This window comes from Lethenteron reissneri, chromosome 27 (assembly GCF_015708825.2).
Source record: "Lethenteron reissneri isolate LAM-NWPU_2019-01 chromosome 27, ASM1570882v1, whole genome shotgun sequence".
Taxonomy (NCBI): domain Eukaryota; kingdom Metazoa; phylum Chordata; class Hyperoartia; order Petromyzontiformes; family Petromyzontidae; genus Lethenteron; species Lethenteron reissneri.
The window spans coordinates 6,331,176-6,345,991 of NC_083805.1; the positions used below are offsets into that span (position 1 = coordinate 6,331,176).

A 14,816-nucleotide genomic window follows, 5' to 3' on the forward strand; every position below is an offset into this window, starting at 1 on the left:
GACAAGCTGAATGCCAAACGCACCGTCCCTCGCCGACAAAAAGGTCTACACGGTGGAGTAGAAGCTCGATATAAGGGTACGTGACTTTACCGAAAGAACCAAAGAGTATGGATCCTTGCAGTCACGAAAACTTCAAAGCTAGAATCAGCACACCACTTCTTAGATTTCCAACAGTAATGGCGTGACTGATGAATCACAGGGCTGCGCTTTTACCTTTGTTTTTATGCTTGAGTGCAGTTTAGCAACACATCCTTGATGTAAGCAACACATCCTTGTATTTGACTTGAGCGAGGGAATCAAAGGGCAACTTCTGATACAAGCACACTGCTGTGGTAGAAGCAAGCTGGCCTTGCTCCTAGGTGGTGTCCTTATATCCAGATCCTACCATCTTTCTGAAAGACGTATTGGATTGCAAGATTCTGTTGGGGCTAACACAAAGAACTGGACATTCTCTCACAACGTTTGTCCACCCCCCCCCCTGGGCTAAACAGGGAGTCGGAACAATTATGGAACATATCTATGTCACCAAACGGCTGGTGCCGGTCGAACTACTTTGTGTTTTTGCGCAGAACTATTACGAAACTCAATTCTCCCAAAATACCACAGCCATGAAAGTTAATAATAGCCCGCGACTGTGGGTGCTTTCACTGGGTTGTTTCCGAACCTGCAGCAATGAATGAATTGCTGACCGGCTTTCACCAGAGAATTTATGTGGAGCCGATTGACATGACCAACTCCCTCTCACATTCCACGCTCCCACTCCCTGATGAATGCTTTTAAACAACGCAGTAAAAATCGTTTCCCAAAAAATACATTTGTTTTTATTTTAATGTATTAGGACACATGAAGAAGAAGGTCGGTACCAATAATGGTCTGCATTATAAAAACAACAGCCTTATATTTGAACGTAAAAAAAAAATATTTCTTGCTCAAATGAGCATTGAGACGGTGCTCATTTCATGACTTACCACCCTGAGCCAGTGGTGGAAATTCCACATTACTATGACGGGAAGAGTCTCTTCATAGGCCAACCGACTGGTTGACTTTCTGACAAAAATTGTACTCATTTTACCGACACCAAAAGGCTTTGAACTCGCAAGCTTCCGATTATGAGCTGCTTGCTCTACCGCTGAGCCAGTGTGGAGTTGTTAAATCCCACTTTCCCCAGCATGTGTTCGAATAAAACTGTCGGTCAATCTAATGCTCACCCCATTTCCATCCATCGTGCAATGGCCTGTTTGTTAGTTACGCAAGATAAAATTGTGAAAATAATTTGATTAAGTTAATTGTATTTAATTAACGTATTCGGACTAGATTAGTAGTAAACAAATAATGGATCATTTGGAATATATCACTTTAAAAGTATTAATGGGATTGTGCAAAAGTAAAACATATTTAGCAACAAGAAAAAAAATCATTGTTGATTTAAATTAGTCGTTTTGAAGAGTTGAAAGTACTGTACCCTCAATGAAAAATATTTTACCTGGAAAAATTGAGACCTCGCAAATTTTCCCGAAAACTAAGGTAACACTTTAAAAAAAATAGAACGATGAATCATTTTCCATGCCATTTACCTCCCCTTTACAATGAGTCACACAAGGAGTCGTCGCCATGGTGTCAATATTGGCCTCTGCGGAGGATGTTTGTGAACGACGATGTTACTGGGTTTTTGGAGACAGCCGCCCCCTCCCACCTGCCCCCCCTCAATCTCCATCAGCAACAGAAGGCGGAGCAGAGACGCTCACAACAACGTTGCAGCTTCTTCAGTAACTGGATCGAGAGGTTCACTTCTTCCCTCAACTACATCGCGCTTCAAGCCGCCGCCAACAATTTCGTTTCTGAAGAAGCTCCCACAGCAAGCGGAGTGCTAACGCCGGACATTGCCGTGCCCAACAACCGCGGAAACCTACACAGTGTTGGTGTTGACCTGACCCATCCATAGCCCAGCCAGCCAAGCCGCTTGACGCGCTCCCCCATCCAGTACCTGTTCCCTCTCTATGCTGTGCTCGATCTCCGAGAGTAGGGACATGTTGTTGACGTCCCCACCCTGGTCCCTCTCGGACACGCTCCCTCTCCTGCGTGCAGGACACCGGGGCGAGTCGCTGGTTTCCCGGCGCTCCGCCTGCAGCTGGGACAGCTGGGAGGGGAAGGGAGGACCACGGGGTCAAGGGTGAGCACGCCAGCCGCCACCGCGCGCGAAACACGCGCGAGTGCGCGCCGCGCACACGCGAAAAACGACTATCGGCACGCGACCCTATAAGAAGGGCACCGAAAGGATTGCACGGGGAACACCGGCCGAGGCGGCGGTGAGCCACGGGAGTGGGCGCGTGACAATTCGTCGATTAAAAACGACGATTACGCCGATGGCGCGTTTACAGAATCGTGCGATCAGGTCACTTGCAAATGTATGTACAGTAAAACCTTGGATTGCGAGCATAATTCGGTTCCGGAAACGTGTTGGTAATCCAAAGCACTCGTATATCAGCTGCGATCACGTGACGCTCGGCAGACAAAGCATATACTCGTACTACTCGTATTGCAAGACCTCGCTCGTTTATCAAATTAATATTAATTTTAAATTTGCTCGTTTGCAAAACACTCGCAGACCAAGTTACTCGCAATCCAAGGTTTTACTGTATGTAGAACTTCTTTCGCAACCTACATAGCCAACTGCGGTAATCAGAGGGGAGGGGAATGACACGTCTCCTGGTCTCTTCGAGTTCTTAGCCGGTTAAACAAGTAAACCCGACTTTCACCTAATCTGCGTAAGAATCGGTTATTTATGATTTAACCACTAATCTGCCGTACAGATTAGCACAAAAGCTAACAGAACAAACGAGACACAACATAGACGCGAGAAGGCAATACAAACTAGGTGACAAAATTGATTCTGACATCAAATCAAGACCCCCCCGAGATTCATGACAATACATCAAATGGCGATAGGGGAATGGTTACATGCCAACTATGAGGTGTCACACAGAGAGTGGAGACGTTGTGTTTATGCAAAGTAGAGTCTGGGGTGCACTGTGGCACGGGCACAGCAACTTTCTCGAAGTTTCTGCTAATCTTCAATTAAGCGGAATATAGTGCAGGGAGATAGTATTATTATCAGGTGTTTATTCATTTGTCAATTGTCGATGTCGTTGTTTAATACAATTATTTGTTTGAGCATTTACCTGTTATATGCAGGGCAAAAAGTAAATAACATTAATAATCGGTGAGGTGAATGGGTGTTCGTATCACTCGGATTAAAGGCAATAGTGTTTATATGGGAATTGCGCCATTCATACGCTTTACAGACGGGTATAGTCTGCAGTCGTTTGGCAGTAGGGGGTGATGTTGCTACGTGGCCTTGCCTAATTAGGTAAATTGCGAACAATCTTCAAATGTGGAAGTGTTGAACCGTGGCACCAGCACGCTTGGCATGCTCACCACGTCACAGGGCCTTCAACGTGCATCGTGAAGCAGACGACGCATAGCACTCTATGACTATGTCACCCGCGGTAATAACCAGGGCGGCCACAGGCCTTCGGCCTACGAACCTCCGTAACAGGTGGCAGACGGGCGTCACGGTGGCGAGATGTTGACTACCTGGCCTGGCATTCAGGAGTATCATGGGTTCGATCCCGACCCTGATGCCTGTATATTTGGAGTTTGCGTGTCTCTCTCCCCATGGTCACGTGGATTTTTCTCCACATTTAGAATCAACATAACACGTTTAGAGTATTTCGCTGAGATAAATCTCCACGTGATAAGCCACTTCGTTGAGCTATCATTTGTGGCCAGGTCGCTTCTAAACAAGAGCTACGTAGCTCAGTGGGCCTTACCTGGTGAAATAAAACAAAACCGTTGAGTTTCGATTAAAGCTTTCGTGACTGCAGGGATTCATCTTCTTGGTTCTTTCGGTAAAGTCACGTAGAATGGAAATAATAAAATAATAAAATAAAACATAATAAAATAATTCTCACGACGTTTTGGCCACAACGCAAGCAGCCGTCCTCAGGTGAAGACCAGGTCTGTCGGGGAGACAGCGTCTGAATGGGCTGTGAAGACCAGGTCTGTCGGGGAGACAGCGTCTGAATGGGCTGTCTCCCCGACAGACCTGGTCTTCACCTGAGGACGGCTGCTTGCGTTGTGGCCGAAACGTCGTGAGAATTATTTTATTATTAATATTTTATTATTTTATTACTTCCATTCTACGTGACTTTACCGAAAGAACCAAGAAGAAAAAAAACCGTTGAGTTTTAGTTTGGACACGCTAACCGCTCGGTGGGGGGGGGGGGGGAAGGGGCGCTGGCGGCCGCCTCACCTGCACCTGCGCGCCGTGAGCCTGGCGCTCGAGCATGGCCGAGCGGGCGAGCGCCTCGTCCAGCTCTCCCTGCGTGGCGGCGTTCTCCTCCTGCAGGGCAGACACCCTGCACTCCAGCTCACGCCGCCGCTCCAGAAGCACTCGCAGCTGGACACGGAGTTGGGGTCGGGGGGGGGGGGGCGGTGGCGGAGGGGCAGGTGAAGCGACGGGGTGGGGGGGGGGGGGAATGGTGGACATGGGCCATGCGGAAGGAGAGGTGCGGTGGGGGTGGGGGGGGTGGACGGTGAGTGAACGAGGAGGGGGTTATTGTGTGGAGGGAGCGATAGAGCAACGGGTGCGACGTCAAGCGGAACTATTCCCGTTCGAGGGTCAATGATTCGCACGGTTGTAGAGTTGTGCCAGCACCGGGCAATGTGGCTCACTCAAAGCCATTGTTGATATTCTCAAAGATTCTTTGACAGAGGGAGGGGGGGGGGCTGTCATCAATAATGGAAGGCTTACGATCGAATGTCCAAATACCAACCGGGTTTGCAAGATTCTTATTCGAGAGCACAGTGACATGACGATTTGTTCTCCCATTTGACTACTATTCAAGTATTAAATATCTTATTTAATGGCGTATCCTCTTTCTCAGTCGAGCAGACATAATCGAGAACAATTGCGGACCAATTAATGAATCGTGACAGTTTATGAATGCACAGCGCATTGGGATCTATTGGTGAAATACACCTTACAAATGTCAATTATTATTATTAAATACAAAACAACAAAGGTCGATAGCTTTTCTTGCGACTAATTCTGGAAAAGGGCTGTTGTGCACCGATACATTGAATTGGCCATTTGTTGCAAGAAACGTGTACTCTTACAGACTATCTACGTCAACGCGGATAAGTAGGTAACAATGCAGACGAGGTATTGACCAACAGAAAACTTGGGTCACAGTCTGGGGACAGCGAATTATTTTTGCAAGGTAGGAATCTTGGGCCAAACCCAAAAGTGGGTCACAGCAGCTTTGTCGGCAGCTATTCATCCACGGTTTTGGCTTCAACTTGAAAAACACTGGCACAAGGATGAGCTCCGAGCCAAGGCGGAGAATACAGGTTATGATGGAAATTACATGCAATTGATAACAGATGCCACGGTACTTGTGTTTGCGTGTGAAATCACAGCTAAAGCATTGTAGCACATGCAATTTCAACATATAGAATATTAATGGTATTACGTGGGCTAAAGTTGTAGACCACATATTTGAAAAACGTGCCTTCGTTGAGGCGTAAGTGCGCATGCTTATAACACGGGTTTGAGCGGTGCCTGCGATGGGTTTTCAGTCTCGTGATACGCAAGGCTCATCTTGAGCTGTGAGGACAGCACGAGGTAGCAGGTGTGTGCATCGCAGTGTGTTGGCACGTCGGCACAGCAGGCAGCACAGGCGTTGCATCTTGGCAGTGATCTTAGTCGTTTAACCCGTAACATCTGACCCGCTATACTGGACATCTGTGAAAAAGAGCTTCATAGCTCATCGGATTCCTCTACTCTAAATAAAGATTTTGATTCTGCCCCGTGACCCCCTGCCAACGGCGAGCCTTCCACATTTCACGCGATATTCTGCAAGTGCACATGGCCTGGCACAAGTGCTGTGGTGACATCACCTTCAGTTAGTGGGGAATGGCGGCTGCTGCTGTTGTGTGTGCGCGCACGTCTGTGTGCGTGCTTTGGGGCATGGTGGTGTAGCGGTTAGCGCACTGCGCTACGAACCCGGCGACCAGAGTTCGATTCCCGCTCACGGCCAACACCAGCGACGATTATCTGAACTGGTCCTGGTCCTCCCCCTAGGGCGACTCCGCCTCAAATGAGTACCTGGTGTGGTGTGTAAACATCGCCACTAGGGAGACAAAGGCGGCCGGGCGTGGTGCTGGCCACCCACCCCCTCGTATGCCGTGCCGGGCTTCATAGGCGTTACTCGCGAACAGCACTTGCCCCAGCAGTCTGTTCAAGTGATACGGCAGGGGGGGGGGGGGTCTTCGTCTTTGTGTCTGTGCCTGTTCTCACCTCTGAATGAAGGGACGTCTCTTTGAGCGCGTGCACCCCGGCGGCGCGGGTCCTCTCGCGGAATTCCTCCCGCAGTTTGGTCAGCTCGGCCGACAGCCGCGTTTCTGTTTCTCCCGCCTGGCGAACACACACGCGGGCACACTTCGATCAACCGCCACCGCACTACGAGGCCAAAAACACAACCCTTTTTTTAATTGATTATTCGCCAGGTAAGGCCCACTGAGCTCCACAGCTCTTTTTCAGGAGCCACCTGGTCAACGAAGGGGCCTTATTGCGTGAAAGTTTATAGCAGCCAAATATTCGAAATGCACGTTTCTAAAAGTGGAGGGGAAAACCGGAGGACCCGGAGAAAAATCCCCGCAACCACTTGGAGAACATGCAAACTCAAAATATACAGGCATCAGGGTCGGGATCGAATCCACGACCTCCTGTATACCAGGCGAGGTAGTTAACATCTCGCCACTGAGGCACCACGTTTTTACGATTCCTTCCTCGCACTGCTCAATTTTGGAATTCCCTCTCATCGTCTATTCCCCCACAAAACCCCCCCCCCCCTCCCACCATGGGTTATTATAACATTTCTAAATTCACACGAAACGTGTTCATTCTAATCTACTTATGTTGTATACCGCACAGTTAAAAACCGTGCCTTTTTAGGCACCTCCGATTAACACGGTTGGCTACGTACGGTGCAAAAGAAGTTCAACATACATAAACAGTTACTACAACTTTCAGGTCTCTTTGTCGCTCAGCCACCTGGTGTTTTGGGCCTTTAAAAGCCTGTCCTCGGCAAACTGTGTTTAAACAATAGATCCCTTATTGCAAAAAAAATAGCTCTAACTTTGCTTTAAGGCGCAAAGGCTACAGTGACCCTGGCCTCCAGAAACGAGCATCGCGTTATCAGTTACACCTCCAGCGGTGCCGTTGGGCCCACTGTACTCGTGGACTGCAGCTGGTTCCGGTGGTCGTGTTGCAATAGCTCTCCGATTGCAGTTCGCGCAAAAGTGTCTAAGCACGCGGAGCGGAACGTCGGACAACATGCCGAACAACTCGCGGCACAACCCAAACACACACGTTGGATCGTGCCGTCTGTTGCTGGATGCTTCGCGTTCTGGGCCTGTGCTCACCAAGCATTCTAAATAAAATATACATGTGTAAAATGTAAAAAAATTATTAGAATGTCTTTTTTTGCCCCCTTTTTGGAAGGTCATTTTACATTCAGTTATGAAGTACCGTACTCTGTACCCTTTACATTTTGTTACGCATTAAAATATTCTGATAGAGGCACAAAAAACCGAAGCTGAAGGAGGCAAATGACGACAATTAACGGCGATGATAATCTGCCATGCATGGAATCTGCAACGTTCAGCAATCCCCACGAGATCGGTGCAAAGATTGACCACATCACAACAGTGCGATGCTTAGCAACTACCCTTACAGAACACTCTTGGGATGTTCTTAAATACAGTGAATTTCCCTGCCTCGTGCATTAAATTTTTTATACCAAACAATAACACACACAATACCACAAGCACATTCTTAGGTTTTTTCGGGAAAGTCACGTAGGTAAAACATCAAAATTAATGAAAATAAAATATAACAAAAAATCACGACGTTTCGGAGGCAACACAAGTCTCCGTCATCAGGTGGGACCGTCACAGCCGAATTAGCTGCATCAAGTGAGGCAATGATTCAAGATGTAATCCCTTATAAGCAAGTTGAAGGGGGGAGGAGAGGGGGGGGGGAGCTCATCAGAACATTCTGATGAGCACTTGATGCAGCTAATTCGGCTGTGACGGTCCCACCTGATGACGGAGACTTGTGTTGCCTCCGAAACGTCGTGATTTTTTGTTTTATTTTATTTTATTTTCATTAATTTTGATGTTTTACCTACGTGACTTTACCGAAAAAACCTAAGAATATGATTCCTTGCAGTCACGAAAGCTTCAAATCTAGAACCACAAGCACAGCCAACGCATAAAAGTACGATGGATACGTGGTTTTCATGATCAAAAAGCAGACACCAAGGATGCGAAAAAGCTTCGTCGTGCAATTTTAATGGTCAGTTGCTCACGAGTGCACCAATCGTGAAGAGCGACGTTGGTTTTCAGTATATTGGTACAAATGAAGTGGCCAGGACGCATCAAGCTGACACGACGGACACAATGAGAAAAAAGATTATTGCTCTGGTTTTCCCACCTGATGATGATTGCGTGTGTTGCAATCAAAACGTCGTGATTTAATTTATTTTATTTTATACCTACGTGACTTTACCGAAAGAACCAAAGAGTATGGATCCCTGCAGTCACGAAAACTTTAAATCTAGGATGAGAATGTCGCTATGGGTTTGTGTCTCTCTTACTCCACGGCCGACAGAAACAACTAATAGGAGTCAAACACGTACTTTTAGCTCTCCGACGTGCTCTCGGGTTTGTGCCGTGGCTTGTTTGTGTTGACCTGAAAGGAGTTCTACAGCACAACCACAAAAAACAAACCCCTATGCGAGCACATTGCTTTTGCTCGAAATCAACGGTATTTCGTTACGGGTAAAGTTGGCATTAATTATATTTCAACATGTGCTAAGTTGGAACGTATCGATGAATGGGCAGCGGTAAGTTCGTGGTCACTCGACAGGCCTTCATCGATAGTCTCTCTACACCCAATACAAATTAACTTCCAATAAATATATTTCGTTTAAACGGTGGTAGGGTTGTGTATATTGTTCAAACCGTACAAACACCCCAACCCATTCCCTGGGAGTTTTCGCAGCGAGCGTTTCACCGACAGACTCGAGACGAAATGAATTCACCCGCAAATGACAGGAAAATAATAATACAAAACCACACGAACCTGCCCGCAATGCCCCTGTCAGTGGAAATTTGTCATTCCACAAGAGCCACCCCTCTTCAGAGCGCCGATCGCCTCCTCCGGTTTCCCCTTCTTGCGCAGCGCTCGCGTTAATTAACCACTCGGCATGGAGTTTCGACCGGGCCACGCTTCATTTGCCTGCCGGCGAAATAATTAAGCGCCGCAGTCTGCTGAGCGGCCAACGGTGGGCAGGGCAGGGCACGGGCAGGCGGCAATCAGAGGCGGCACGGGCAAGGGTTCCCACGTGAATTTGCTCACTTAGCGGACGGACTGTGCCATTCTAGATCATCGCACTAAATCACGGGGCAGTTTAACGCCGCGCCCAACGCACTTGGCTGGGTTTTTTTCTCTCTCACGTAATAATAGCAGGGGGTTTGTGGTTTTGTGGCTAGCAAAGTTGTTTTTTTGCTGGAAATTAAAGTTGTTGTTGTTGCTGCTGCTACTGCTGTTGTTTTCTGCTGGGTTAGTAAGCCATGCGTGTGGCCCAAGAGGGGAAGCGTTGATAGGAATTTTCCGGTCAGTGACCCATGCGAACTCATATCCCTCACGCCATCATGAAAATGTTGCCTTGGAAATGTGATTAAATTATTACACATTCCTCAAGTTGTCTCTCTTGGCCTAATAAGTGTGCAAGAAAATAATTGGTGCCCAGAATATTTTTTATGTCATTGTCGTGATAAAAAAATTCTTTAAAAGTACAACTTTTGAGAACAGTTGGCATCAGCCTTGCTTGCCAAAGAGTTGAAAACTACAACTTCAAAGATTCTACATCCACCCCAGAATGGTTAAACAATTATTACGATCTACGCCTGAATTTAATCGTGACATTCGAATCAAGGGTGTGTTTCGGTACACGCCTACTCTTGGCGAACACCTACAGTGCAGTACATCTATTTTTAAATCCTTTATATTAAGTTCGCTTGCTTGCTTGCGCGCTTACGACCGTGCAAATCTTTACGTCGTTTTTTAACCCACTTCCCGTAATCCAATCGAGCTGACATTTTCCACACAGACTCGTTGTGCGTGACAAAGAATTTTCGTGAAAAAAAATTTGCAAAATATTACACTTTTTAGGATTTTTTTTTATATTTAATTACCAATTGCTTAATGGTGGCAGGCAATCATCTGACCCATAGGTGGCAGCCATCTCAAGCCAGAGGACGAGATGACTCTAGCCGCCACGCATATAAAGGATTTATAGTGAAAAACTTAGTTTTTACGGGTTAATTTTTAGAGTCTCAAACTGGAAGAAAATGCAAATCACTCGTGCTACCTTTTCCTCTTAAGCATTACTCTGTGTAATAGGTCTCGGTCGTGGTTTAAGCTTTAGGAGACCACACTTCTGAACGCTGCATCACAACACTGGGCAAGACAATAAAACCTAAATAAGGTGACAGTATTGTACTTGTGTGGTTATTGGCCCAATGAAAGTCACACCCATCGACGTTACGTCAATGGGCAGGTTCAATGGGCAGGTACAATGGTTAGCTAACTGATGGTAGATAATACGTAATTCCATTTTACAAGCAAAGAGCTGTAAACTATACTAATAGCGAACAATATTCCCACTGATATATAGTGTTTGGTATATGTTATGTATATGGCTCGATTCTTCACTACGTACCCAGACCTCACACGTCTCCTGCAATTGGAGTGGCATCTCAGACATTAGAATCTGTCATTTTTATCAAGCGACATGGATGATCCTTCCGCTCCCCTCCAAATCCCTCACTGGCCTCTCACTCCACCACTGGCCAATCTCACGCGTTACCCACTATCAGGCTTGAGAAGTGTGCCTACCAGAGATGCCTGGTAACGGGAAATTCCTCTCATCCGTAATGATACGGGCGAAGAGTGTGGACACTATGGGCGGGCATTATCCGCTTGTATCAGGAAGAAGCGTGGGCAAATGCGGATAATAGGATACATTTTCTGACACACTGCCATGTTATTCCTCTTATCCGTGCAAAGTGCAGATTATACGGTGAGAGACATTTATGCGCGGATAGTAAAAAGGTTAGTGCATCGATCCGGTGATGTGGTTGATAGGAACTGCAGGTAATAGAAGCGCTGATAGAAGCAGTTTTCAACGAAATGTTACTTGCAAGGCCTCGCATATAATTAATTAAACAAGTCCAGCCCTTTGTCAATCCACTGCTGGATGAAGGTCTCCCTCACAACGTCTCCTGTGGGGTAGGTATGATCTCCAGACCCTCGGCAGATATCACTCGCCACCAATGTTGGCCAGGAATGAAAGCTTCAGGTCACCGGGTTTGACACCCACTGCTCCATTACCCCATCTGCTAATTAAAAAGGCGTAAAATACATTGTGAATCACTGTGGCTTAAAGAGCACTTGCACAATTACAAAAAAAATGGCCGCAATGGTCAATAACGCTGCCCTAAAGAAGGAAAAAATACACAACAGGCAACGTTTCGGTCAGTGGGCCTTCTTCATCGCACATGTGCTGAAGAAAGGCCATGAAGAAAGGGCCATTAACCGAAACGTAAAAGATTGTGTAATATATATTTTTACGACCATGTTATTGACGAATGTGTTGATTTTTTTAAATTTGTGCACCACTGCCAACGCAGCCTAGGCCAAATCAAGTACTTACATAATTAGCTGAGCAGTAAAATAGTTGTTGGGAAATCATGCAATACGTTTAAACAAACCTTGGGCATGCATGCGTGCATGTTTGGACAAGTGTGTCTGAGTGCTAACAAGTACACACTTGCCTAGGCACATAAACGCCCGCAGCCTCACCCACTACAGCCCAAACACAAAAATTTTGAAATTTGCTCAATGCCAGTCATCTAGTGATGTGTCGACAACAAAATTCGGCTATTTTCCTTTTGGTAAGAAAAAAAAGGTTAATACTCTCTCCAAAGTAATAAAAAAAATACTACCAAGTCTTACCGCTTATATTTCCACAGCCCATTATTACGACGCACAATAGATTTTTTTGGGTTGGGTCACGTGATAATGTCCTTCTGTTAACCCATTGTTGGATTTGTTTGTTTGTTTCAATACCATTATTCATCGCCGTGGTCAATGTCAGCTGGTGAGGGGAAGAAAGAGGGGGCCGGCGCAGGACCGGCTCAGATATCGCCTCACCACTGACGTTAGCCGTAGCACAATAATTAAACTCAGGTTGACAGGTTCATGTTAGAAACTTGCATTTAAGAGCATTTGGCCGCTATACATTTCCACGTGGTAAGCCACTACACTGAGCTATCACTTGTGGCCAGGTTGCTTCTGAGAAAACAGCTAATAGCTCAGGTGGGTCTTACCTGGTAAAATGGTTTAAAAAATTGGTTAGTTTACTTGACTTTGTAATGCACTAACCACTGCGTCGCCACTTCTCCACCCCATTTTATGCCACCTCCGATCAGCACGGTCAGCTACGTATGGTGCAAAAGAAGTTCAACATGCATACATACAACACCACCAGTACAGTATGTTAATTTCACTTGAACTCCCACTGGCCAAGCCCCGTTCTCGTGCATCACTCCAACATCTATTAAATGTTCTGAAGCGTGAATTTGCAATAATGAAATGACTTCCATCAATGACGACGACGTACATAATCACAGGGAACGTCAACTAGTGCTATGTGGTATGCGAGGGGGTGGGTGGGGGGATTGTGGGATTGTGGGAGTTGTATTTTTTCTTGTCATCGAGACCGTTTTTAAAGGGGGTAAAACATTCCCTTATCTCAAAATCAAATTCTGCAGCCTTTCATGCTATTTAAAAGGCGTGGAATGGAGGCGGTTAACTCCTTACCGCTTGACCAAATACGTGCAAATTCATCACGCAATCGAAAGCAAAGGTAAACAATGCAGCAGCATGTCAGGAAAACAGCTCTGCTTTCAACTCCTATCGCTGTAAAATAATGTTATTAGAATGCAAAGAAGGCAGAGGGCAGAACGGGGTGATAATTTTTACTGCCAATTCCCTCACCCTGTATCAAACCTCCTTGTGTTTCTCTGCCCCCAGTCTCTTCTTTATGAAATGACAGAGACGTGGAGAAGAAATCAACTCGTGTGCAGGCGCTAGATCTATCATTTCGGCGCAGGATCGTGAGGGACAGCGATGGCTTTGGGAAGGGGCCTTCATTTAGCAGCGGATTAGTCATGGCCGACGTTGATGATGAAAATTCTCAAGATTCATCTCGTTCCTGTAGGGACTCAGGTTCGGCTGCAGTAACATTGCATCGATGCTATTCACTGCTGTGGCTGGATAGTGGCTTTGCTGTGGGATAAGCAGCAATGGGCACCACAATGTTTGAGATGTTTAATACCTCGTCCGGTATACAGGAGGTTGTGGGTTCGATCCCGACCTTGATGCCTGTATATTTGGAGTTTGAATGTTCTCTCTCCCCGTGGTTGCATGGATTTCTCTCCGCGTCCTCTGGTTTTTCCCTCCACATTTAGAAACATTTGTTTAGAGTATTTGGCTGCTATAAATGTCCACATGATAAGCCACTTCGTTGAACTATCATTTGTGACCAGGTCGCTTCTTAAAAATAAAAAAATTGTTTACTTTAGTGCAATATCATCTGATGCTAGATCTGATACAATGAAAAAGGTCAAGTTTGTTACAGTGTACTTGTTTAACTTGGCCATTAACACCGCACATCTTTTCAGGATTTGGCATTGCGCATAGCTTGCCTTTTTTAGATAGCACATCATTCAGAGGTTGATGCCCAGTATAAGCCGACTGTTTTTGTAAACCTTTCATTCATCTGTGTCAAAAATACAAATTTCGGAATGTGACCTCTTCTTCAACCATCAGCTTCACCCATTTGGATACAGTCCGTGTGAAATGCTGATGGGGGAATTGGGCTTGAGTCACAGGCAGAGAATGTTGAATGTTTCTCTTATCAGTTGCGCGTGGAACATCCTCCACAGCTCACCATTGTATATTACTGCATCTCAACGATAAATACAACAATAACCGTATTAATGCTTGAAAAAAAAAAAAAAAAATTTCAATGATGGGAAAAAAATAACAATTAAGCCTTAGGTTGGCACAGTCAGCTTGTAATGTCACGCAGTTGCGCTCTTGTCAGCTGAGAGATACGAGACCGCATTACAATTCTGTAAAGTTGAAACTTTAAAAATGCAATAGTCATGGATAATAGCTACAAAAAGATCCATTATCATAATACTTGTCAACTGTACAGCTTTAAGGAAGCAAGCTGCCGGTTTTGAAACTATTTTTTTTTACCACGTACCGACTTTCAAAGCTAATTGTGCCACTATAATGTAGTAAATAAAAATTGCCGATGTGATTCTGTGAAAAATCTAATTGCGGTAAACAGTATTTAAAACAAGATAGTCAGCAGACTACCGCTGCAATAGGTATGGGTTGGCAATTATGCGTTGTGAAGAAGTTTAAGTACAGTACGGTAAAAAAGTGAAGGGCAAGATTTATGGAGCACGCCGATTGATGGGGCAGGGTGGTGGTGTTCCAAGAACCACACAAACGCGAGCCTTGTACATGTAAAAAAAAAGTGAAAATATAAAAGAAAACAGATTTTTTTTTAAATGTCTTAGATTAGATGACATTTTTTCATGGCAAA

The 14,816-nt window shown here is 45.7% G+C and overlaps 1 protein-coding gene across 1 annotated transcript in view; it reads right to left on the reverse strand.

Moving 5' to 3' along the window:
* BICDL1 (BICD family like cargo adaptor 1) overlaps positions 1–14,816 on the reverse strand; it is a 40,395-nt gene that overhangs the window by 9,293 nt on the left and 16,286 nt on the right. The window contains 3 exon segments of the mRNA XM_061561261.1: positions 1,985–2,137; positions 4,313–4,459; positions 6,362–6,478. Coding sequence (XP_061417245.1) covers positions 1,985–2,137; positions 4,313–4,459; positions 6,362–6,478 — 417 coding nt within the window.